The following is a 24,210-nucleotide window of genomic DNA, read 5'->3' on the forward strand; positions in this document are numbered from 1 at the left end:
AATCTCCCAGTACAACTTCAATTCATTTTCTTACATCATAGCCGAAGTCTGTCTCATCGTTGGTGACAGTAAGGTCAGCTAGGTCCCCCAAACCCAACACGCTTTCCAGTACATCGTCCGACCCCCCCAATAAAAAGGACTTCCCCCCACCAGAGGGGAAAGGTAGAGGTTCCACTGCAAAGAGAAAAACTTCAACAATTAATACACTCCATCTGTTGTCTAAAAGAATACGGCCCAAACGACCCGAAATATCCAGGAACCTTTGACAGGAACACAAGGAAATAAAACAAAAGCTGCAGACAAAAGAAGCCATTACATTCTGAAAGTTTTTTTACCAGAAGAATAAGTCACAAAAGCACACAACTAAATATTCATTGCCAGGTTTAAAGTGCTTAACACTGCTCTGCAGCAAACTGTAAGATCTGATGTTAAAACTGTAACAATAAGACTGCCAGTACAGACTCGGGTAATTTCGAAGGTACAGCCTCTGTACGAAGACACTAAACACCATAAAGATGCAACATGTTTTTTTTCTGTAAGATTTATTAAACCAGGGTGTCAGAAAGAAGCAACAAGTTGTCATACCCCTTGAACGTTTTACACAATTTCTCACATCATAATCACAAACAATGTTAATGTAAGGATTTATGTGACAGTAACTAGAGCATCATTCTTTATCCTAATTCCTTTAATGTAATCCTTAGAACTTTTGTTAGACCTTTCACCTGGCAAATGCCAGTCGAGCTCCAGGATGCTGGGCAGTGAGAACAAGGCCTACTAGAGGACGGGGGCCCTCAGGCCACTTTTATAAAGTCTGTTTCTAATGGTTTGATCAGAGACATTCACATCAGTGGCCCACTGGAGGTCACTTTGTAGGGCTCAACCAGTACTCATCATGCTTCTCCTCGCACAAAGGAGCAGATACCGGTTCTGCTGATGGGTTAAGGGCCTCCGACTGCCCTGTTCAGCTTCCCTAGAGTAACTGGCTCCAGGCCTGGAATCTCCTCCATGCTCTTGAGACTGTTCTGAAAGACACAGCAATCCTACAGGCAGTGGCACCTATTGATGTACCATCCTGGTGGAGTTGGACTGTCTGTGCTACCTCTGTAGGGTCCAGATATCGCCTCATGCTACCAGTAGTGACACCGACTCTAGTCAAATGCAAAACTACTGAAAAGCAGACAAACAAAATGAGGAGGAAAATGTCTGTGGCCTCCACCTGCAGAACCATTCCTGTTTTTGGGCAGGTCTCATTGCTGTTCCTTTAGTTTACCTGTTGTTAATTACATTAACACTAAAACAGATGACACTGATTAACAACCCCCTACCCCTGCAGTTCATCCTTGAACTTGCAGACATGCAGTCATCCCTACTGAAGCCTGAAGAGCTGCGCACAAATGGACCGATCAAGTTTAAGAGTGACATAAATGTTCCCCAGTTCCCAAACCTTAAGAAAATAGCTGTTACTGTGCTTAGCGTGTTTGACTCCACATGTGTGTGTGAACCAAGTTTTTCTCACATGAACGCAATCAAATCAAACCTTCGATGCTTCCACTCTGCACCATTGCCTTCGTATTGGACTGACTTCTTATGAGCCAAACGTTACAACTATTGTTCAAAACAAAACATGTCACTTCTCACACTGATATCATTAAGTCAGCATTATTTTCAATATGCAGAAGAAGCTTTAATTTTACAGTTATTAAATGTTCACTAGGTGCAATTCCTTTTGTTGAAATATTTAATGCACTGCCTCAGTCGGCCTTTCTAGTTCAACAAATGCACTTTTACAAATACATCTAAAATGTTATAGAAGACTTTACTGTTGCAAAAAGTTGTTCCACTTTATTTTTATTAAACATATGTGTGGTGAATAGATTCCTTGTTGAAAATATTCTGGTCAAGGTTTGGACCAAATGTTAAAATTTGCAATGCACTTGAATTATTTTGCTCATCAATAAATGATGCTGTATAAAGCAGTTATTGTGAATCCCTTTATTTATTTTTATGAATTAGCTCAGGTGGTAGCATGTTTAGAGTTAAGTCTCGAGAAATAATATAAGTAGGGGTCTTCAGCCCAGTGGCATCTCAAAATTTCTAATCTGGCCCAGAACAAACAGTAATTGAATAGGCCTGCTCTATAAGTTACTGCAAAACAAATGAAACTTTAACATCTGAAAAGCATCAAGTCCTTCTGTGTCAATTCTGACAACTGTCAGCCTCATGGTGGCAACTAAGATGTTTCTGCCAGACAGATAAAACTGTTCACAGCTTTTAGGCATCAGTTCTAAAGACCTTTTACAGAGAAACTGATTAACAGTGACTGTAACATTGAAGAACATCTTGTTTACAGGAATTAAACTGATTGAGGATGTGCCTTTAATGGTTTAAAGACAGCCCTTGCTTTACTGAGCAGGAAGACATGATCAGTTATAGAGCCTGTTAGCTCCAGACAACACGTTGCCAGCAGATGTAAGAGAAACTACATGAACAACCTTCAAGCCAAAGCTCAGGTTTTACTGACACTCAAGCTAGATAAAACTTGAAGCACAGCAATTTTAGATTCTTTGCAAGTTTTACATTTTAAACTTGAAAGTCTAAAATGTAAATCACTTAAAGGCTAAGAGATTTCTAAAATCAAGATTCCTAAAGATCTCACCCCACTCCGTCCCATCTCCAGAGCTGCGAGCTTCCCCTGCTCCTTCTCCATCCTCTGCAGTCACCAAGAAGTCAAACTCTTTTAGGGCTTCCTCTGTGTCTGCGTCATCCTCTGAGGCCAAGCCCTCGTTCCCTATCTACATGATTTAAGGAAGAAAAAAAGAAAGCAAAAAAGCAAAATCAAGAAAAGAATCTGAGAAACTGTGAAACTGCATCAAGGAGAAATGATTTGGTCATAAAAACACATGGGAGTGACTTTAGTTGCCTTACGTTAGCCTTTTGTTTTTTAGTTCTGTGTTGTTTGTCAGAGCTGATGTCATCCATCAGGTCTCCTTCTTCATCATCCTCTTCATCACTGTCCTCAGCGTTTTCCAGGAAGTTGAATGTCTCCAGATTGTCACTTGGAATCCTGCACAAAGCACACATTTGAACCCATGTGGTCTGTGTACTAAGATAACTACTGTGAAGGGACCTAAAAATGGGCTGACATGTAGCTTCCTCCTTTGGTATGGTCTAGGATGGTGTGGTACGGTGTGCCTGTACCTCTTAGAGTCTTTACAACGCTCCGTTCCATTGATCAGGTGCTGCAAGTTCTTATTCTCCACCGAGCCGTTCTGCTCAGAACCCGACAGACCGAGCAGAGAGCGAACCCTCTGAGTGCGAACATCCAAGATGGTGTCTGTGTATCCAACTTCCTGAAGGTACCTAAACACAACACATGCATTTATTATTAATGTAGTGTGGATAAACAACTTTAGCTGTAACTAACATATTCTCTCTATAAAAACCTCTCATGGCATATCATTTTATTTTGGAGAAGTAAAAAGCAACTAAGTGGGATCTTACTGTCTGAGCAGCTGCCGTCCTTGCTTCCACATTAGCTGACTGTTAGCAGGAACAGCAGAGACCTCTGACTCTTTGGTGTCTTGGAGAAAAGAAGAGAGAGAAATGCTGAGCAGTAATCCAGCCGTCCTGTCAGGTCCACAGGTGAAGCTGCCCTTCCTGGAACACCTACCTGATTCAAAGATTGGCATCTTCATTTCTCCCTGGTTTAACTCTGTTCCATATTTTAATCTGTGGTGTTTTGCCCTTAAAAAGAACAAATAAGAACAACCTTCATTAGTCTTTATTTGCAGTTTACAGTTATACACCATGACTGCAGACAATATTTCCATAAACAGACACTGTTAAGAGTTGGAAGAGTAATCTCGGCTGTAATCTACTGGTACAGTGTGGGAGCGTAGAGCTGCCAACCCAGCAAAAGGAACAAGGAGCTATAACACCAACAATAACAACAATATATTTTTCAGGTTTGTTTCAGGGGCTTGAGATTTTTTCTGGTCCTGGGCTCGGTCTCGTATTCTTGGGCCTTAAAAAATTGGGTCGAGGAGGTTTGAGATTATGGTGTGTGTCAAATATAGGAAAACGTAACTCCTTCTGATATTCCCCTGCACACACACATCCAGATAAATAAAACTACTACAAACTGAATGTGAATTAAAGGCAAAGCAACAGAAGTGATGAGAGTACAGCTGCAAGCTGACATCTCAGAAAAAATAAACAGTGTCACTGTTGCTAATGGAAACAAGTTCTTGTTACACTTGAATGTTTTCAGCACCAGACTGGATTACAGCATTTGATCCTCAAAGTTAACATTTGTGAGTCCACTTCCAGCCTGCTTTAATGGAGCCAGCACCTGCAATCTGCCAGCAGAAAACTGTCCGCTGATTCCAAACATATTAAATGTGCCTTTCACAAACATGAAGAGTTTAAAGTAAAATATTGTCTGCCTTCAGCATCAACAGTTTGTGAGTTGAGGGGGATGACATCTAGATTTACTAGACATTTACAACTGGCGCACAAGGCAAAGTAAGTAGCAATGTCTAACTGAATTAACATCAATCTTTGGTTAAATGTGACAGTTTACCTTAATTAGTGTTCAAAACCCACTTTTATTTTAACTAGTGTTAATTTGATAAGTTTTTTCCATCTTATTTCAAATTTAATGAGCGGTTTGTTTTTTAAAATTGATGAACATAATTCACCAGCTTATGTTGCAGTTGTTTTGGTTGGTTGACTAACTGGTTTTCATTCATTTCTGCATTTGGTGTGGTGCATTGTGGTGTAGAATTTCTTTTTTTTTTCTTTCAAAAAAACAATGTCCCAAAACATTAGTCAAATTCTAAACATTCAGCCTCGGTCTTGGAAGGTCCAGTCTTGGTCTCGGTAGAACCGGCCTTGACTCCATGTTTGTACAATATACTATCACTTTATCACAATATACATATTTGTCATGTTATAAGTCAAATGTTTTTAGGTTCTTACAACAATATTCATTTTGTATGAACATGATCATTTATTGTGCCAATACCAAAAACAAATGGTCAGAACACGCCATTAATCGCTCCATTCAAACATTTTCCACACGGATCCAGTCTGTCATAGAGCTCAACATACCACAATGATTTTGTCTTTGCTCAATGCTGTAGTGGTCCAAATATATGTTTAAATGTCTCATGGTACTCAGTGTAACAACACAACCCTCCTGAATGCAGTTTGTATCCATGGAGCTTCCCATGCCCCTCCAACAGTTGATCAATAGGAAACGCTGCCACCTCTATCGGATCAGACTCTTTCTTCCCCCTGTACAGCTTCATGCATTTTAAGTTCCAAGCTGTTAAATAACAGCAAATCTCTCCATGGCTCAATCAAAACATGAACTAGAACTTATTCATTTCCTGTAGACAACCTCTTATCTGGACCATCATCAACATCACAATGTTATACGGTAAATATACTGCATATTATGTTCTAAACATATAACATATTGTTCAAACAATATAAATTTCATTTTGAACTTTATTACATTAGTACAGTATTAATATTATCTTTATTATAAAGGTTTAAGTTATGACACGACAAATATGTATGTTGTAATAATGTGATAGTATTATGCAAACATCAAAAGAATATTGCCTGAACAATAAAGTTTTTACGTTATAACGTGATATATGTCTGTTTTCTGTTCCCTGGGTGGCAGGGCTATGCTTTCACAGTAAAGTCAACTTTACTCAAGACTTTATCACAGCTGTTGGAAGAGTTTTTAAAAACAGATTCATATAAAAGTGAGAAAATATTCATGAGTGAAATTATACATGGATTATTGTAATGTACGATGCAATGAAAAGGTTTTTACCCCTTATAAACTTCTTCTGTTTTTGCTTCTCTGTCACACTTAAATGTTTCAGATCATCAAACACATTTTTAACATCAGATAACCTGAACAAAAATTAGTTTTTAAATTATGATTTCTTTTGTTATGGGTAAGAAGCTATCTACACCAACCTGGCCCTATGTGGAAAAGTAGATGCCCTACAATGTCACTAGCCAGATCATGACCAGGGGTCTCATGTACGAAACGTACTTACGCACAAAAACCTTGCGGTGCAATTTTTTATGCACAACTTGGCATGTACTAAAATAAACTTTGCGTAAAAGTGTGTGTAGATCCAGGCAAATGTTTGACCTGCCATGAAAACGTGCGGTAGAAATGCAAACATTTTCAATTGACAATAATAAACTACAGAAAACTAAAACTCACCTAAATCCACTCTAATATGACTCAACTCAGCTTTATTTAATTCATCAAGCATCAAACCTCATGTTTTTTCATGAGTCTGAGCTTTTATGGTTTAAACCTGAGCGATTAAAATTAAATCACATTTAGCCTCATACAATAATGTAACACACCAAAGAAAATGATGGAAACAACCTCAGTCGGATGTAAACTGTAAAACTTCCTGTTTTTGTCACCTGTAAATGTAATTGCTTATCGGTCTGAGCACTGAGGAGCATAAAATGCATGTGAATCTTCTAAGGGGCACTGTCATTGTCAATGAAAAGAAAACGGTGTTGGATCAGCAGATTCATTCCTACCAAGTCAGGTTTGATGATTCCTAATGTGGACAAGTTGTAGACAATAACACATGTCCATAAATAGCTGCGTAAAGTTGCCCGTTATTGTGGAATGATGGCAGCTTTGGCAGAGCTGGAGGACATCACCAATGTAAGAAGTCTGAGGGAATGTTTTTTTCAAAGATCGTACTGATCTGCTGGTACATGATTATGCATGGCTTATTAGCTGGGTTAGATTGCCCAGGGCAATTATTTTGGAGCTCTGCACAGAGCTGGCCTCAGTGTTACAGAGGGAAACCACGAGGAACCGTGCGTCACCGGTGCTAGTTCAAGTTCTCACTATGTTGCGGTCCTTTCAACCGGAGTTTCTCAGAGGGAGCTGACTGACAGGTCGGGTATTTAACAGTCATCCCTGAGCCGGGCCATGCCAGCCATATGGGACGGCCTCATCCGTATGTTGCTCAGATATATAAAGTTCCCCTAAACCGTGGCTCTAATTTGCAGCGAGGAGCTAATTTCTGAATGTAATCAGAGCTATGGACTGCACTCACATTGGTATAAGGGCCCCAGCTCTAAGTGAAAATGCTTTTATGAATGAATCTAATAATAGTTGTGTTGGGAACAAACCTCCATGCATGATGGCTGGCTTCTAGGAAATATTCTATTTTTTGTGCGCACTCTTTTGTACATGAGGCCCCTGATTACTGCCAGACCTGTAGAACCAATAACTCGCATATGTAGAACCTAAATGATTTCAAACAGCAGCACATCATACCCTGGTCTAAAGAAATTTAAAAACAGATAAGAAGCAAAATCACTGACACCTATCAGTCTGGAAAGGACTGATCATTTCTAAGGGTCTGGGACTTCAGAGAACCACAGTGAAAGCCATTATCCAATAATGGAGAAAACATGAACAAATGGTGAAACTTCTCAGGAATGGTCAGCCTAAGAAAATGACTCCAAGAGCTTATCAACGAGTCATCCAGGAGGTCACAGAAGAACCCAGAACAATATCTAAAGCCCTGTAAGACTTGACTGACTCACTTCATGTCAGAGCTCATCATTCATCTTAATGGAGAGCTCCAAGCCCAGAACCAATGCTGACCAAAGGAACTGTTAAATAGGGTTTTAAATATCTACATGATCGAGGTTAGAATTTTTATTTCACCTGGGAAAGAATAAACAGCACATTAGCAACAGTTTCTTACCTTTCCTGCTTTAAAGCATATTCTAACATCTTAATTCTTCTAACCAGGTCATTTTTCAGGTTCTCCTGGCCCTTCCTCTCCCCCTGCAGAAACGCTATCCTGGCCTGCAGAGAAACAAACAGACCATAAACACATGTTTATGACACACACCATACAGCCCTGCAAAAACCATTCATACCCCTGGCAGATTTAGATTCAAGTTAGATTTTTTCCCCCAGCAGAAAACAAGACAGGCATTTCTGAAAAGGTAATAAAACTAAATGAAAAGTGTTAGCTTTAAAAAAGATATGTTTTTATTTACTTTTTGTTAAAAATGGCATGTTGAAAACTAATTTTTCCCTTCTCAAAAATACATGAAAATCTTTATGGCATTTCAGCCAGTCGAACACCTGTTCAGGAGTGACTGTGGCACAGTGGGTAGTCGTCATGTAACCTGAAAGTGGTGGGTTTTATTCCAGCTTTTTCATGTCACATGTCAATGTGGCCATGAATTTAACATTTAATAGAGTCAACCATGCAGCACCGGGATTGTCTCATTGTTCCCCTTTTATACAGAAAATCTTTCTATCAGACTCACCATCCGGTGTGCCTCAGCTGGCAGGGAAGGAGACTTAACTAAAAAACTGATAAATCCCTTTATAAGCAGATATTTTATGGATCTTTTGTTAGCTCGTCTACCAGGCAAATAAACCACCATTCAGTCGTAAAGTAGGATGCTAAAATAATATTTTGGTTCTAAGCAAATAATGGTTGATGTAGTTTATGACACATCCAACGCAGAATGGGATTATTGACCTACTAGTCAAGTTTACTAGTTTTCAGTTTGAAAACCTTTGAGTTTTTAAACTGAAAATTTCAGAGGGATGCTGACAAAACAGGATTGCTGTCTTCAGCAGGTTGTCTCAAAAAGAGCATCTCTGTATAAACTGCCAGATCCTGAAATCTCATCCCTGCACAGAAATATTAAAGAACTTGGCAGCTGTTCACTGTTAGCTGAAGAAAAAGAACTTCCAGGTTACGGATAAAGAAATTAATAATTCGCAAAGTAGCACGAATGCATACGAAGGTATGTACGCATGCAAATCTGGGTGTGCATAATGATGGTGTGGGGGCCACAGGAAGGTGTCCTCCCTTTGCAGAAGGCTGGGGACCACTGTGTGAAGATAGAGCAGAGTAATAATGACTTTGTGCCTCATATTTCATCCGACACTAACCATTCATGCCAGCTGCTGCATGAGTCTGTAGAAGCAAGTTCAAAATGTTCCACCACTGAATAAACAAGGTATCTCAGTTTCCATTCTAGTCCATTTTTTAGCCCTGGATTAGGTTTCACTTTTGGATCTAGCTCCGTTTGTTCAGGAATGACATTCTGCAGCTCTTGAGCAAAGGCAAAGATTAAAACTGTGCAACTTTTCCTGCCCAGTGCACTTTATTTAGAAGGGTCAAGAACCCTTACACCATAGGCAGGGTCAGATCACCAGGTTGGCAACGATGACGATGCATGTAATGACACGGCTGCCCGTATTTACCAGGCTGACAAATCAGCCTAGAGTATATGACATGAGTCATCAGGGCCATTCATCTGGACACCTGCATCATTAAAACACAAACACACACTTTTGTGATTGACACATGGACTTTCGCACATTACTTCAAGACTGTTTTAATGTAGTTTATGAAACTACCAAGGTGGAATAGGGCAAGCTGAGGATTACTGACCAACGTCTGATCTCTAAGACAAGAAGAAGTCGTCAGAAAGCCATGGTGGCACAGCAGGTGTAAAGTAGGGGTTGACATCAGTGGGTGGTAAAAGTATGCAGTCGTCCACATTAACCTGTGGTGTTGTCACCAGATCCTGGTTTCAAGTGTATAGACTAAAGGTGTCCAAAGTGCGTCCTGCGAGCCATTTGTTGCCGTAGGACAGATTATGTGCAGCCTCAGTTCAAGAAATAGTCATATTCAATAAATTATTACAGTCTGTGTTCTGAGGATGCTCCTTTGTCATTTTCAAAGAGTACTTTTGATCTAACAACCTTTAAGCAGGTATTTAACATACTTTTCATAAAGCCCACATTTCTGTAATGAAGATGTCATGTCTTAAATGTCATGTTTTCATTGGCTCGAAGCAACAACAAAAAATCACCATAATTAACACAAATAAAAGCTTGTAAAGATCAGTCTGTGTGGAATTAATCTATATATGTCACTAAGTGATGGAGATACTGGAATAAATGAACTTTTCAATAATAATCGGATTTATTAAATATGATGGTAAATCTGGCGCACCAGGACACCAGTTCATACAGATGAAAAAATTTTAGGATTTTTCAGGGCAAAGAGTAACAAAGCGATTTTGTTAAATTGAAATCTTACTAGAATGGGAAATGTTTGACACAACACAAACTTAAAAGATGACTTGGGTACACTCATTAATTAAACCATCCTAACTTCAGTCAGTCAGTCATTTTCTACCGCTTATTCCATAGTGGGCCGCGGGGGAGCTGGTGCCTATCTCCAGCAGTCAATGGGCGAGAGGCGGGGTACACCATGGACAGATCGCCAGTCCATCGCAGGGCAACACACAAACAACCAAGCACACACTCATTCATACACCTAAGGGCAATTTAGAGTGACCAATTAACCGAACAGGCATGTCTTTGGACTGTGGGAGGAAGCCGGAGTACACAGTGAGAACCCACACATCTTAAATTCTAGAAGCTAAATACAGAAAGTATTCTGGAAGATGGATCGGTCCATATCCAGTTACTGTTCCTGAGAATAGACTAAAGATGAATTTATAGACCTAGAAAATGGAAAACAATTTACCCAAAAAAAAAATCAAGGACGCTGCATAGCTTTCTTTTAAGGGCAGATGTGTGAGACCCTTTTTATATTTCACATCTACAATTATTTACAGATCCCTTTTCAATAAAATCAGACTAGACTTTGTTTTAAGTAAAATAGTTTATTTTTGAGCAGATATAAGTAAAAATAAATCACAATTATCATAGCTTTTTTGAAATAAAATAATATTTTTGCAGCCTAATCTTGATGATTTCTTTACATATGGTAAAAACGTTGCATACTGTAAATGGAGACGGACATGAAGGCAGCTTAATTAGTTTAGGTGTGAACTACAAGGTGGAAGCTTTTTTTCTGGTATTCAGTAATATGCACACTGTCCCATGGCACATAATTAAGGTAGTTTTTAGCATGTGAATGGGATTGACTGTTGAGAAGTATAACCTAACACAGTTAAAGCCCATAACAGACACTGACATAAATGTTTTATGTTTGGTAAGAAAGGACAAAAATGTATTCCTACGGGTAAAGTATCTGAATAAACCAAAGTAGACATTACAGTCCTTTTTGTACTCGTGTTCAATTCAGTTCAGTTTTATTTAAATAGCACCAATCCTCAACATGTGTCATCTCAAGGCACTTTACAAAGTCAGTTCAATCGAATCATACAGATTTCAAGTCATACATACATTCCAGTTAATCCCAACTATCAAAAAGTGCAGTCAGATTCAGTTTATTATTCAGATTGGTTCAAAAATTTTTCTATCTAAGGAAACCCAGCAGATAGCATCGATTAAGAGACTGGCAGCATTCACTCCTCCTGGATGAGCATGTAGAGACAGTGGACAGTCGCTTGGATTGACTGTCGTCATTCTTTGTGGTGAAATGTTATAAACAACTGTTGGTCATTTTGTCCCTTCAGCATTTCATACCTCACTGCTGACCATTCATTTATTCATACCCACCAGGGCGACGGTTTATACCTGCTTTAACTGATGATTTAAGGTAACATTATACAGTACATTCTACTCAGGATCTACTGTAATAAGTGTGGTTACACAAGCCCAATAAATAATATCTACCAGCAGGGGGTTACTTGAGCGTTTCTTTGGTTTGACCAGTGATCAGAATCAGTCATATTGTTTTTTAAGAGACAATTGGTTAAAACAGGACTCTGAACCCAAATAGAGAGCGTTCATGGAGAGAGACGGGGAATTATTGGGGAGCATACAGAAGCAACTTAGAGTCATGATTAGAGACACCAAGGAGGAAGAGGCAAGAGAGCTAACTTCAGTAAAACAATAAAGGAAATGTGTGGTCAGGGAGGAAGATGATCACAGGCTTCAAGCTAGGGCTGCAACGACGTGGACTATAAAAAAAAAAAGGTCGACGCAGAATTTCATGTGTCGAAGTGTCATTTAAAAAAAACATCGCAGCACAAGCTTTCAAAAGTTTGGGAACATTTTGCACAAATTAAAGCGGGAAAACAAGTCCAATGCAGACTTTGCAACACATAGCTGTTGTATCATGTGATCACCACAACAATGCAGGAGCCTCTGAAACACAGCCCTGCCTTTAATGCCAGCTCCGGATGGGTGGGTTCAGTTTCAGCCAAAGATGAACAACTCCTTCATTTGGTTTGCTAAAAAGTCAATTTAACAGTGATTCTTTGTGTTCTTGGGCGGAGTAGTGATAGTGAGGGGTATATGTGCATTTTAAAACGCACAGCATTGGGACGGCTGCTTGCATTGGACCGGACCAATGTAGCTACAATTAACTGCTTGGGGGATAAAATGTTTTTACAACTGACCGTTTCAGTCACAAAGCGATATTATAAAAAATAATTGCAATTAGTCGACTAATTAAAAAAATAATCGATAGAACAGTTGATTGTTAAAATAATTGATAGTTGTAGCCCTACTTCAAGCAGAAGGAGGATCAGCAATATAAATGTCTGGTCAGAACCAATAAACTGAACACATTCTTCTAGCTTCTCTCCTGCCCACAGCTAAACAGATCTCCCAATCTCCTTTGACCCTCAGCTTTCCTGCTACACCTCACATGCCTCTCCCTTCTGCCTGAGCGTCTCTAGAAATCAAGTGAAGAGGCAGCTGGAGAGACAGAACCTGAACAAGGGTGCAGGTCCAGATGGGGTCATCCCCAGATTCCTGAAGGCCTGTGCAGAGCAACTCTGTGGGATTCTTCAGCACCTCTTCAATCTTAGACTGATCATGGAGTAGATTATTAAATAGTGAAATTGCTCACATGACCCATCTTTGCTGAGCTGGTATGAGAGATTGTCTAAACTATTTACGTCCCTGTAATTTGTGGCCTTTTCCTCCAACTCTATGGGCTGCATTATTAATCTTTCTGGTGCCTCTATCTTCTCTCACCTGCATCCTCTCTTCTTTCCCTGACTTGTCTCTGCTGCAATTAAATTCAGAATAATTGTTTCTCTAATAAAATAGACAGATTAGTTAGTTAGTAAAAGGCACACTTCACCAAGCCACAGATATATTCTGAACCAGTTAGTCTGAAACTTTTCTATTGGCCGTTTAGTAATGCTACTGTCACAGACGCCACATGTCTAGGATTCAGAGGATTTGGGTCATTACCAACACCACAGGCATCAACTCCAGCGCTGGTTCTTTCCTATGGTGTTTTTAGGGACCGAGCTCCCCTTCAGCTGATTTAAAGTGAAACTTACGTTTTAATCAGTTTAGATTGCCCTGCGGTTGAAAGCGTTGACAACTGTTGGTTTGTTAGCAAGAGACATACTGGGACAGCAGAGGGAGTTTATACAGGGGATAGCTCACCAACTGTGTAGCAGAAGTGCCCTTCTTAATTTTAGCAAACATCCATGTTATTACACATCCCCGTCCCACATTATAAGAGCTAGATTCGCAAAAATTAATTATGTAATGCGCAATACCCACAATCCCACAGTAAATTTCAGGCCCCACTATAGACCTGTCGCCCTGACATCCCACATCATAAATATCCTGTTGCACAAGCACATATCAGGACTTCCTGCAGTTTGCTTACTGCCATGGAGTTGAAGATGCCTTCATACACCTGCTTCAACAAACCCGCTGTCATCTGGACAAAGTCAGTAGCACTGTGAGGATCATGTTCTTTGATTTCTCCGGTTCATTTAACGCAATTCAACCTGATTTGCTTTGCTGGAAACTCCACAAGACTCAGGTGGAGGCCTCAACAATCTCCTGGATCAAAGACTACCTGACAAACAGACCACAGTTTGTGAGACTGAAAGGTTATGAGTCTAACCAGGTAGTCAGCACCACAGGGGACTGTACTCTCACCATTCCTTTTTACTCTGTACACCTCAGACTTCCAGTACAAGACAGACTCCTGCCATCTGCAGAAATACTTGGATGATTCTGCAGTCGTGGGGTGGATCAGAGATGGATAAGAAGCTGAGTACAGGAAGGTGGTGGCCTGCTTTGTGGCATGGTGTGGAAACAATCATCTCATCTTGAATGTGACTAAAACAAAGGAGATGATTGTAGATTTTAAGAGAAACAGGAATAGGTTAAACACTATTTCCATCATGGGAGAAGAAGTGGAGGTGGTGGAGGAGTAGAAATATCTTGTTGTTCACCTGGACAACAGACTGGAGTGGAGATGCAACTGTCTACTTCCTGAGGAAGCTTAGGACCTTCAGTGTTTGCAGCAAGATGCTGCATATCTTCTATAAGTCTGTTGTGGAGAGTGTGATCTCTTCCACCATCATCTGCTGGGGTAGCAGCATCACAGCCAATCTGATAAAGAATGCTGGTTCTGTTCTGAGGACTGCTCTGGTACTTCTGGAGATGATTGTGTACAGTAGGATTCTTCATGAAATTACAGAGAAACCTGAGCTCTTCAAGAGACTGGCAACGAAGTTTTTTTAGTCAGAGGCTTCTTCAGATCTGCTGTAAGAGGACTGCTACAGGAGATCCTTCCTGCCCACAGCCATCAGCATCTACAACAGCAGTTTGAAGAAACCTGTATGAGTTACAACATACAGGTAAACGTACATACTTCCAGAAAGGTGTTAACACTTATACTGTTATCTTGTCTACTGTATTGCCAACCAGGGAGGTGACACTCAAATCATATATTTCTTACGGAGGACTGATTGTCCCCTACTTATTGGTTTTGCCCTAATTAAGGAAGTTAAATTATTGTCATATTGTAATTAAATCATCTTTTTTTCTCTTACAACCCTGGGCCTTCAAAAAAATTAATTTTTCTTAGTATTGGCATCGAGTTTGAAATGTTAATATCATGACGTACCTATTAACTACCATGAAAAAAATGTATAGGCCATGGTTTAAATTAAACATGTAAAAAACGCTTTGGTAAGAATTTGAAATGGAGATGGGTATTTAAGAAAGAGGTGTACGAATTAATGGAGCTACTGATTTATCACTAGGCATTTGAAACTGTGAAAAAAAGTTTTTTGAAAACAAAATATATATAAATATGAATAATACCAGTGATTCTAGTGGATGTTCTAATGATAAAATATTTTTAATTAAGTAATATGTCACAGTTTTCTCTATATTATTATGGTTATTAAGTATAATTAAAAGACATACCAAAAAATAGTTCACCTAAAAAAATATTTACATGTGCTACTGGGTTTGCAAGAGCAGCAACTCATGTTTGTTTAGGGGCTAGAAGTTCTGCCCGGAAACAGTCAGGAGGCTCTGCCCCTTGGTGTTAATGCTTTAAGAACAAGGAGCCAAGACTGCCAGCTTAGATGGGCCCATCTTTGGTTTCTAAAACTAAACCTATTTTACATGTTGTTTTCTGAAACTTTTTTTATTTTTGCTTCATCTTTGTTAAATAATGACATGGTGGGTTTTGTGTTGTATGGTTTTGTGCACATAAGATTACATTTAAATCATTTTAGAATCTGGTAAATGCCAGATTATTTCTAAAGTACAACCCTGGAAATGACAGAGGGATACTTTATTTCCCCATGCGTGGATGTATATGTTTGTGTGTAATTCAATTCAATACAATTCAAAAATACTTTACTAATCCCAAAGGAAAATTAAATGTTGTTTTAGCTCATATTATGAAGGTTTCCTCAAAGAGTCGTTGTAGATGCTGATGGCTGTGGGCAGGAAGGATCTCCTGTAGCGCTCTGTCTTACAGCAGATCTGAAGAAGCCTCTGACTGAAGACACTCTGTTGTTGTAGGACAGTCTCATGAAGAGGATGCTCAGGGTTCTCCATAATGTTCTTCATTTTACGAAGAATCAGTCTTTGCACAATGATCTCCAGAGGTCCCTGGCTCTGATGCTGCTACCCCAGCAGATGATGGCAGAAGAGCTCACACTCTCCACAACAGACTTATAGAAGATATGCAGCATCTTGCTGCAAACACCAAAGGACCTAAGCTTCCTCAAGCAGTACAGTCTGCTCTGTCCCTTCTTGTAGACGGCTTCACAGTTGCATCTCCACTCTAGTCTGTTGTCCAGGTGAACACCGAGGTATTTATACTCCTCCACCACCTCCACTTCTTCTCCCATGATATAAATAGTTTTTGACTTATTCCTGTTTCTCTTAAAATCTACAATCATCTCCTTTGTTTTAGGCACATTCAAGATGAGATGACTGTTTCCACACCATGCCACAAAGTGGTCCACCACCAACTTTCCTGTACTCAGCTTCTTGTCCATCTCTGATTCACCCCACGACTACAGAATCATCCGAGTATTTCTGCAGATGACAGGAGTCTGTCTTGTACTGGAAGTCTGAGGTGTACAGAGTGAAAAGGAATGGTGAGAGTACAGTCCCCTTTGGTGTTCCTGTGCTGCTGACTACCTGGTTAGACTCACAACCCTTCAGTCTCACAAACTGTGGTCTGTTTGTCAGGTAGTCTTTGATCCAGGAGATTGTTGAGGCCTCCACCTGAGTCTTCTGGAGTTTCTGACAAAGCAAATCAGGTTGGATTGTATTAAATGTTTTGGTGAAATCAAAGAACATGATCCTCACAGTGCTGCTGGCTTTGTCCAGATGACAGTGGGTTTGTTGAAGCAGGTGTATGATGGCATCTTCAACTCCAACTCCACAGCGATAAGCAAACTGAAGGGGGTCCTGATGGTTTACTGTTTGCTTACTCAGGTGGGCCAACAGAAAAAGTGTAGCAAAGTGTAGCAGTGTAAGTTGTGTGTAGTGCAGTTATTTTGGGTCGGTCTACTTTTAGCTTTCAGCTGGGATCAGGCTGTCAGCACAGGGCCCAGTAGGCCAAGCTGTTTAATTACAGCCTCCTTCACACAGACCAGCCCCTTTTCCCAAAACATGGAGTCACTGAGACACCCCCTACAAATAAGGACTGCAGGCCAACAGAACAACATCTGATTGGATCCAGTTACAGTCTCTTTGGTTCAGAAAGTAGAGCTTGTGAACACTGTAAACAATTGGTGGAGACGCAGTAATGTCAGGCAATAAAAAATGCCCCAAACAGTAGATAAGCTTCTTGTAGCAACAGCTATTAGTATTAGTTTCTGGTACTGTAGTTCACTTGTTTGGGTTTGAAAAAAACAGTCTGCTCCACCACCTATTCAACCACCAGCCAACATCATCATCCCTAATAGGGTTAGACAGTTAACTACCAAATTAAAGTTTCTAGGAAACCCCCCACTAGAGCTTCACAGGTTGCCCAGGTTTATCCTCTTCCACTCCTCCATGGTGACATCACAGAGCTGGTGGATGTTGGAGACCTTGTGCTCCTCCAACCTACGTTTGAGGATGCCCCACAGATGGTCAGAAGGGGTTAGGTCTGGGAACATGCTTGACCAGTCCAGGACCTTTACCATCAGATCTTTAGCAGGGTAGTGGTCATCTTGAAGGTCAGTTTGGGGTCGATATCATTTTGGAATACTGCCCTGCAGCCCAATCTCCGGACCATATGCTGCACACTGCACCGTATTGTTCTGAATGGCTCAGTACATGTTGGCATCCACGGTTCCCTCAATGAACTGTAGCTCCCCACACCCAGCACCACTCATGCACTACGTGACTGAATTCTTTATAGCAGTGGAGACGTGTTGTCTGGAGTGATGAATCATGTTTCTCCGTTTGCCAATCCAATGGCCAAGCCCGGGTTTGGCACTTGCCTGACTGCATTGTGTCAAATGTAACGTTTGGTGCAGAGGGGTGTGAGGCTGTTTTTCAGAATTTGTCCTTAGACCCTTACTTCCCCTTTGTTGTTCAAAAGACGAAGACATATTGGCATTAAAATGACAAAGGCTCATCAAACAGAAGGAGGTCTGTGTGAATACTAAAGAATCCTCAGCTTTTAAAACTGCATTTACAGGTCCTTCTCAAAATATTAGCATATTGTGATAAAGTTAATTATTTTCCATAATGTCATGATGAAAATTTAACATTCATATATTTTAGATTCATTGCACACTAACTGAAATATTTCAGGTCTTTTATTGTCTTAATACGGATGATTTTGGCATACAGCTCATGAAAACCCAAAATTCCTATCTCACAAAATTAGCATATCATTAAAAGGGTCTCTAAACGAGCTATGAACCTAATCATCTGAATCAACGAGTTAACTCTAAACACCTGCAAAAGATTTCTGAGGCCTCTAAAACTCCCAGCCTGGTTCATCACTTAAAACCCCAATCATGGGTAAGACTGCCGACCTGACTGCTGTCCAGAAGGCCACTATTGACACCCTCAAGCAAGTGGGTAAGACACAGAAAGAAATTTCTGAACGAATAGGCTGTTCCCAGAGTGCTGTATCAAGGCACCTCAGTGGGAAGTTTGTGGGAAGGAAAAAGTGTGGCAGAAAACGCTGCACAACGAGAAGAGGTGACCGGACCCTGAGGAAGATTGTGGAGAAGGGCCGATTCCAGACCTTGGGGGACCTGCGGAAGCAGTGAACTGAGTCTGGAGTAGAAACATCCAGAGCCACTGTGCACAGGCGTGTGCAGGAAATGGGCCACAGGTGCCGCATTCCCCAGGTCAAGCCACTTTTGAACCAGAAACAGCGGCAGAAGCGCCTGACCTGGGCTACAGAGAAGCAGCACTGGACTGTTGCTCAGTGGTCCAAAGTACTTTTTTCGGATGAAAGCAAATTCTGCATGTCATTCAGAAATCAAGGTGCCAGAGTCTGGTGGAAGACTGGGGAGAAGGAAATGCCAAAATGCCAGAAGTCCAGTGTCAAGTACCCACAGTCAGTGATGGTCTGGGGTGCCGTGTCCGCTGCTGGTGTTGGTCCACTGTGTTTTATCAAGGGCAGGGTCAATGCAGCTAGCTATCAGGAGATTTTGGAGCACTTCATGCTTCCATCTGCTGAAAAGCTTTATGGAGATGAAGATTTCATTTTTCAGCACGACCTGGCACCTGCTCACAGTGCCAAAACCACTGGTAAATGGTTTACTGACCATGGTATCACTGTGCTCAATTGGCCTGCCAACTCTCCTGACCTGAACCCCATAGAGAATCTGTGGGATATTGTGAAGAGAACGTTGAGAGACTCAAGACCCAACACTCTGGATGAGCTAAAGGCCGCTATCGAAGCATCCTGGGCCTCCATAAGACCTCAGCAGTGCCACAGGCTGATTGCCTCCATGCCACGCCGCATTGAAGCAGTCATTTCTGCAAAAGGATTCCCGACCAAGTATTGAGTGCATAACTGTACATGATTATTTGAAGGTTGACGTTTTTTGTATTAAAAACACTTTTCTTTTATTGGTCGGATGAAATATGCTAATTTTGTGAGATAGGAATTTTGGGTTTTCATGAGCTGTATGCCAAAATCATCCGTATTAAGACAATAAAAGACCTGAAATATTTCAGTTAGTGTGCAATGAATCTAAAATATATGAATGTTAAATTTTCATCATGACATTATGGAAAATAATTAACTTTATCACAATATGCTAATATTTTGAGAAGGACCTGTATATCACAGTCATCCAACACAGCAGTCAATTAGTGAGAGAGTTTGTTTTATGCACCAGGCTGAACTATAGAGATCTCTGCTATGTAAGATGCAAATAACAGACTTTCCTAATATTAACGGTAACATTGAGAAATATTGCAGGGTGAAACAAAAATCTACTTGGTTTCACTGCTAGGTTGTGGCTGTCATTAGTTAACCAAGGCATCTTTCCTGATTACACCTGTTGACTCAGTTGGGATGAGACAAGTGATCGTGTCTCTCAGAACTTGTTGGATAAAAGCAATAATTTGCAGGTGATTCTGTACATGCTCCCCAATTTGCATTCCACATCATTTCTATCCATTACAGTTTGAATACAATCAAAGATGGAGTGCAATTTACTATCTCTAGACCACCACACTGTTCAACACCTTAGAGCAGACTTCCCGTCAAGGATGATGTTTCCTCACAGGACATGTAACCAAAGCCCAGACATTGTGTTGTGTTGTCAATAACCTTCATGTGATTTGTTTAGGAAGTGACTGAACACAGGTGATCCTTTTAACACATTAGTTTGTGGCATTGTGATGATGATGAAAGTATAGAAATCTTTTGCCTCATAAAAACAAACATTGCACTGAAGAACACAGCCAGTTTTAAATAAGCTACTTTGCTACAACAGCAGCATTAAGCTGTCCAATTGTACTGCTAAACGGGACACAACTGCATTCAAGCACATTCTGAAAGATAAATGCTGCAGGTATTGATGCTCCCATGGAACCAACAGCAGAAACATTGTTGAAACAGTAAAGGTAACAATGCCCCTCATAACATTGTGTTGTGGGGGTTGCAAACATCATCAATTAGAGTTTATTGTTAAGATCACAGGATGACACATTCTTATCGTAAAAATTCTCCACAGCAACAAATAGTAAGATGATTTCCTATTCCTACTGTTTAGCTCTTAAATTTCTTCATACAATAGTCTAAGCAATTCAAACAAACACTGGTTGGGGATCCCTGTACTCAGAAACTGACCTGATTACTGGAATACTTCCTGCAGCTATGAACTGAAAACTTAATGGCACCTAAGCTTCCCCTGTATCTAATACGTTGAAGCTGTTCTTTCACCCCTGAATAAGTTTGTAACTGCAGGTGATCTGACCTCTTTCTGACATGCTAAAAACTGTCATACTGAGAGCCAGTGCAGCTGACAGTCCGGGTCCTACCGCGATGGCTTTTTGGCAAGACGTTAGCAAACATAGAACCAACCCAGAACCGGGAGAATCAGTCTCTGGCCTAATCTTTGACTGGGTTCCAACCTTACCAGCACTGTAGCAGAACCTTTCTATGACTACGAACCAGATGAGCTGGTGCCAGTGCCAGACCGTGTTTACCAGCAAACATTGTGATCCAACTTTCAGTTTGTCCCAACTCAACAATAAATACCACGGTGAGTCAGTGATACAGTTAGCTTAATTCTTCTATGGATATGTGCAGCTAATTCTTAGCTCCATTTAAGATGCACATTATTTCTGTAGTTTGCCGAATAACACACCTCTAGGACGGACCGATCGTTTATTAAATGTCCCATCTTACGGTCCGTGTTGTTATTGCTACTGAGTGTAAGTGGGAACCACATCAGAGCTAAGAGGCTAGTCTGGGTTTAGCCTAGAAAGAGCTAGGAGGCTAACCTGGAGTTCGGCCCTCTCCACTTCCCAGTGTGCCCTCTCGATCTCGAACCGGGCCCACTCGTGTTGGATGTAGTGCAGGATGCCGGGAATAGTGTACTGCTGATGTGGCCGGGGCAAATCTTCGTTCTGTTGCGGGACCATGACTGCCCCGATAGGAGGACCGCTACTGCTGCTCCCCTGCTGGTGCTGCTGCGGTGAAGGCGGCTGTCGCTGGGCGGCCGCTCCTCCTCCTCCTCCTCCTCCTGGGTGTTCGTCCATATTTTAATGTTTTTGTTTGGAAATAGTGTTTGTAAATTTGTTGGATTTTAAAGCAGATAATGTAAAGAGTCTGCCGGGGATCTCCCGTGTGTCTGCTGCGGTGTTACCGCGGCGGTGGGTAAGGCTGGCTGCCCCTCAAAGTTTCGGGGAGTCCGGCTTAATGTAAATGCGGTGTTTACGTGTAGCTCTAACCGGCCGCCATCTCTGTTCTCTGGAAGAACCCACCGCGCTGCATGACGGTACATCCACCGGGATTCACGTCTTCGTTTAAGATTTTTCCTGGTGGTGGGCAACCAGCAAATAGATTCAGTACCGCCCCTAACTGGTATGGAATGTGGACCTGAGTATGAAATAAACGATAAATAAATAAGAGAGGCACTGATGAGGCTTTTCTTTGTTGATACGGAATTAAATACATTTAATAATATTTTCTTTGTTGTCTTACGATTCCGACTTTTACCGATTCCAATTTTATTTCTTCCAAAAGACTTTAACACATAAATTTAATTCGGTTTAGTCTCAGAAGTTGCCTCTTTACCTGACTTCAAGAAATAAACATCTGAAAGTTGTGGGTATGATTTCAACTTTCTTCTAACACAATGCAAAGCACTCAAGTTGTGGTGCACATTAGTGAATGCAATTGGGTTAATGTGGCTCTACTGTAAAGCTCTTTCAATGGTTGGTATGACTGGGAAAGCGCTAAATAAATTCAATCCATTTACCATATAGAAATGCATTGGGGTGTTGTGTCTGTAGCTTAGCAATAACTAAACTGATGACATCACATTCAGAGTCTACAAAAACTCATGGTGGAATGTAAGCAGCTGCTAAAACAACACTGGTGAACTGTCTTTGTAAATATAAAAAAAAAACTATTAGTAACAGTTCAATATCCAGGCTGTGGAGAAGACACTAACATGTGCTGGCTTATACATTCTGTTGTTCACAAGCACTGCTAACCCACCCCCTTTGCTTCTGGCATTCCTCTTTAAATTTCTGTCTGCTTGTATGGTCAAAAGGCCTGGCAGAGAGATGCTGGAGTCTGGGAAATGATCCTGCAGCCATGTTTCGGTGAAACACATAATACTGTATTCCTTTTTTTTTTTTTTATAATACTGCATTCCTTTTTTTTTTATATAATACTGCATTCCTAATAGTCTGACTGGGTTCTTGTAAGGGCTTGAAGTTTATCTAAATTGTTTGCCAAAGATCTCACATTGCCTATTATGATCAATGGAAGAGTGGGTTTAAACCTTCTCCTTTTCTCTCTCCTCTTACCAAACCGAATAATCATCCAAACAAAGCGATGTTTTAACCGAAACATAAGGAAATTCCAGTTTAAATCAGAATCAAAGTATAAGAGGTACTCCAACATGATGCCACCTTGAGCGGTGCAATTCTGGAACAAAAAAAACAACACTTTAAATAATACCTCATCTACAGTCTCAAATCCCAAATTAGTTGAAAAGGAGGGGCAGGGGATGCAGAGCAGGAGCAAACAGGAGAGAAAAAGGAGAAAGTTCAAACTATCTCAAACCAAGCAGCAATAATTACACAAATCCTCAAAAAGAAAAAACTGGTTTAGATCCAAATGTTGCAAATAACTGAAGACATTTCTCAAATCTTCCTTTTCTGTCAAAAATCTTTTTAAAAAAAAACAGTAGCTTTACAGGTTTACAATTATCTTAGTAATATGCTGGTGTAAATTCTTATGGTGGGTTCAGACCGAACGCTAATGACGCGACTGGAATCACTGATTTACATGTTATCCCAATGCAGAGGTGCATTCAGGAGTATGGAAAGCCAACTGGTTCAAAAACACGTGACTTCTGAGGCGTTCACACGTAAACAACACGTTAACGTGTTTGCACGTTGTTTACGTGTTTTCAACGTGTTGTCAACACGTCAGAAGTCACGTGTTTTTGAACCAGTTGGCTTTCCATCAAGGAGCAAAGTGATGTAAAAGACATGTTTCTAGCGATGTGAACGGCGCGATTAGGGCGAATACAGCAAAGCGAAATCAGCGAATTTCACTGGAGTTGAAAAATCCTAACTTTTCTGTCAATTGTCTGTAGCCCTCTTTTCAGCATCAAAGTTGTCATACAAGTATGAAACTCATAGCAGTTGCTCAGGATACATCCATGTTCATGTAGGAAATAATATTTTATTCATAAGTTTAATTTTCAGAAGCATAAGCAAATCTGATTATTAGGTCGCCAATCCGCCGTTATTTAAACTACATAATTATTCAATACTTATTTCTACCATGCTACATTCTGTTTTCATATCAGCTCTTGCCTGGTGTATTTTGGTGTTCCTCATCCATATGTTTAGGCACAAAATGTCAAAATGGGGTTTTGTGATGGACCAATGTGCAGAGAAGAACTCCTGAAGCTCAAGGTTTGCAGGTAAGACGAGTCTTTAATGTTCATGGCTAGACACAGACAAGGTAGCAAGCGTGCACACAACACACACACACAAGGAACCAGCAGAGAACAAAGGAAACAAACGGGCTTAAATACAGAAGTGAACAGCAAGGGGAACCAATGACACATGAGACCAGACAATCAGGGGTAAACACAGAACAGGTGTGGGGTTGGGGTGCAAGGAGACAGAAAACAAAGGACTAGTCCAAGTAATTGAATAAAAACACAAACTCAAGAACTCAAAACACAAGCTGGTATGACACAAAATGTTTTATTGTATTTAGAAAATTTGGACGGTACAATTTTGCTGTTTTTCTATTGAGC

The 24,210-nt window shown here is 40.6% G+C and overlaps 1 protein-coding gene across 1 annotated transcript in view; it reads right to left on the reverse strand.

Moving 5' to 3' along the window:
- strn3 (striatin, calmodulin binding protein 3) overlaps positions 1 to 21,717 on the reverse strand; it is a 35,111-nt gene extending 13,394 nt beyond the window's left edge. Inside the window, exons 1-8 of the mRNA XM_047345138.1 lie at positions 21,203 to 21,717; positions 7,785 to 7,888; positions 3,674 to 3,747; positions 3,505 to 3,583; positions 3,202 to 3,363; positions 2,929 to 3,067; positions 2,660 to 2,795; positions 35 to 174 (exon numbers count right to left, since the gene is read on the reverse strand). Coding sequence (XP_047201094.1) covers positions 35 to 174; positions 2,660 to 2,795; positions 2,929 to 3,067; positions 3,202 to 3,363; positions 3,505 to 3,583; positions 3,674 to 3,747; positions 7,785 to 7,888; positions 21,203 to 21,460 — 1,092 coding nt within the window. The 5' untranslated portion in view covers positions 21,461 to 21,717. The remainder of the gene's footprint in view (positions 1 to 34; positions 175 to 2,659; positions 2,796 to 2,928; positions 3,068 to 3,201; positions 3,364 to 3,504; positions 3,584 to 3,673; positions 3,748 to 7,784; positions 7,889 to 21,202) is intronic.
- Positions 21,718 to 24,210: the final 2,493 nt, after the last annotated feature.

This window comes from Girardinichthys multiradiatus, chromosome 19 (assembly GCF_021462225.1).
Source record: "Girardinichthys multiradiatus isolate DD_20200921_A chromosome 19, DD_fGirMul_XY1, whole genome shotgun sequence".
Lineage (NCBI taxonomy): Eukaryota > Metazoa > Chordata > Actinopteri > Cyprinodontiformes > Goodeidae > Girardinichthys > Girardinichthys multiradiatus.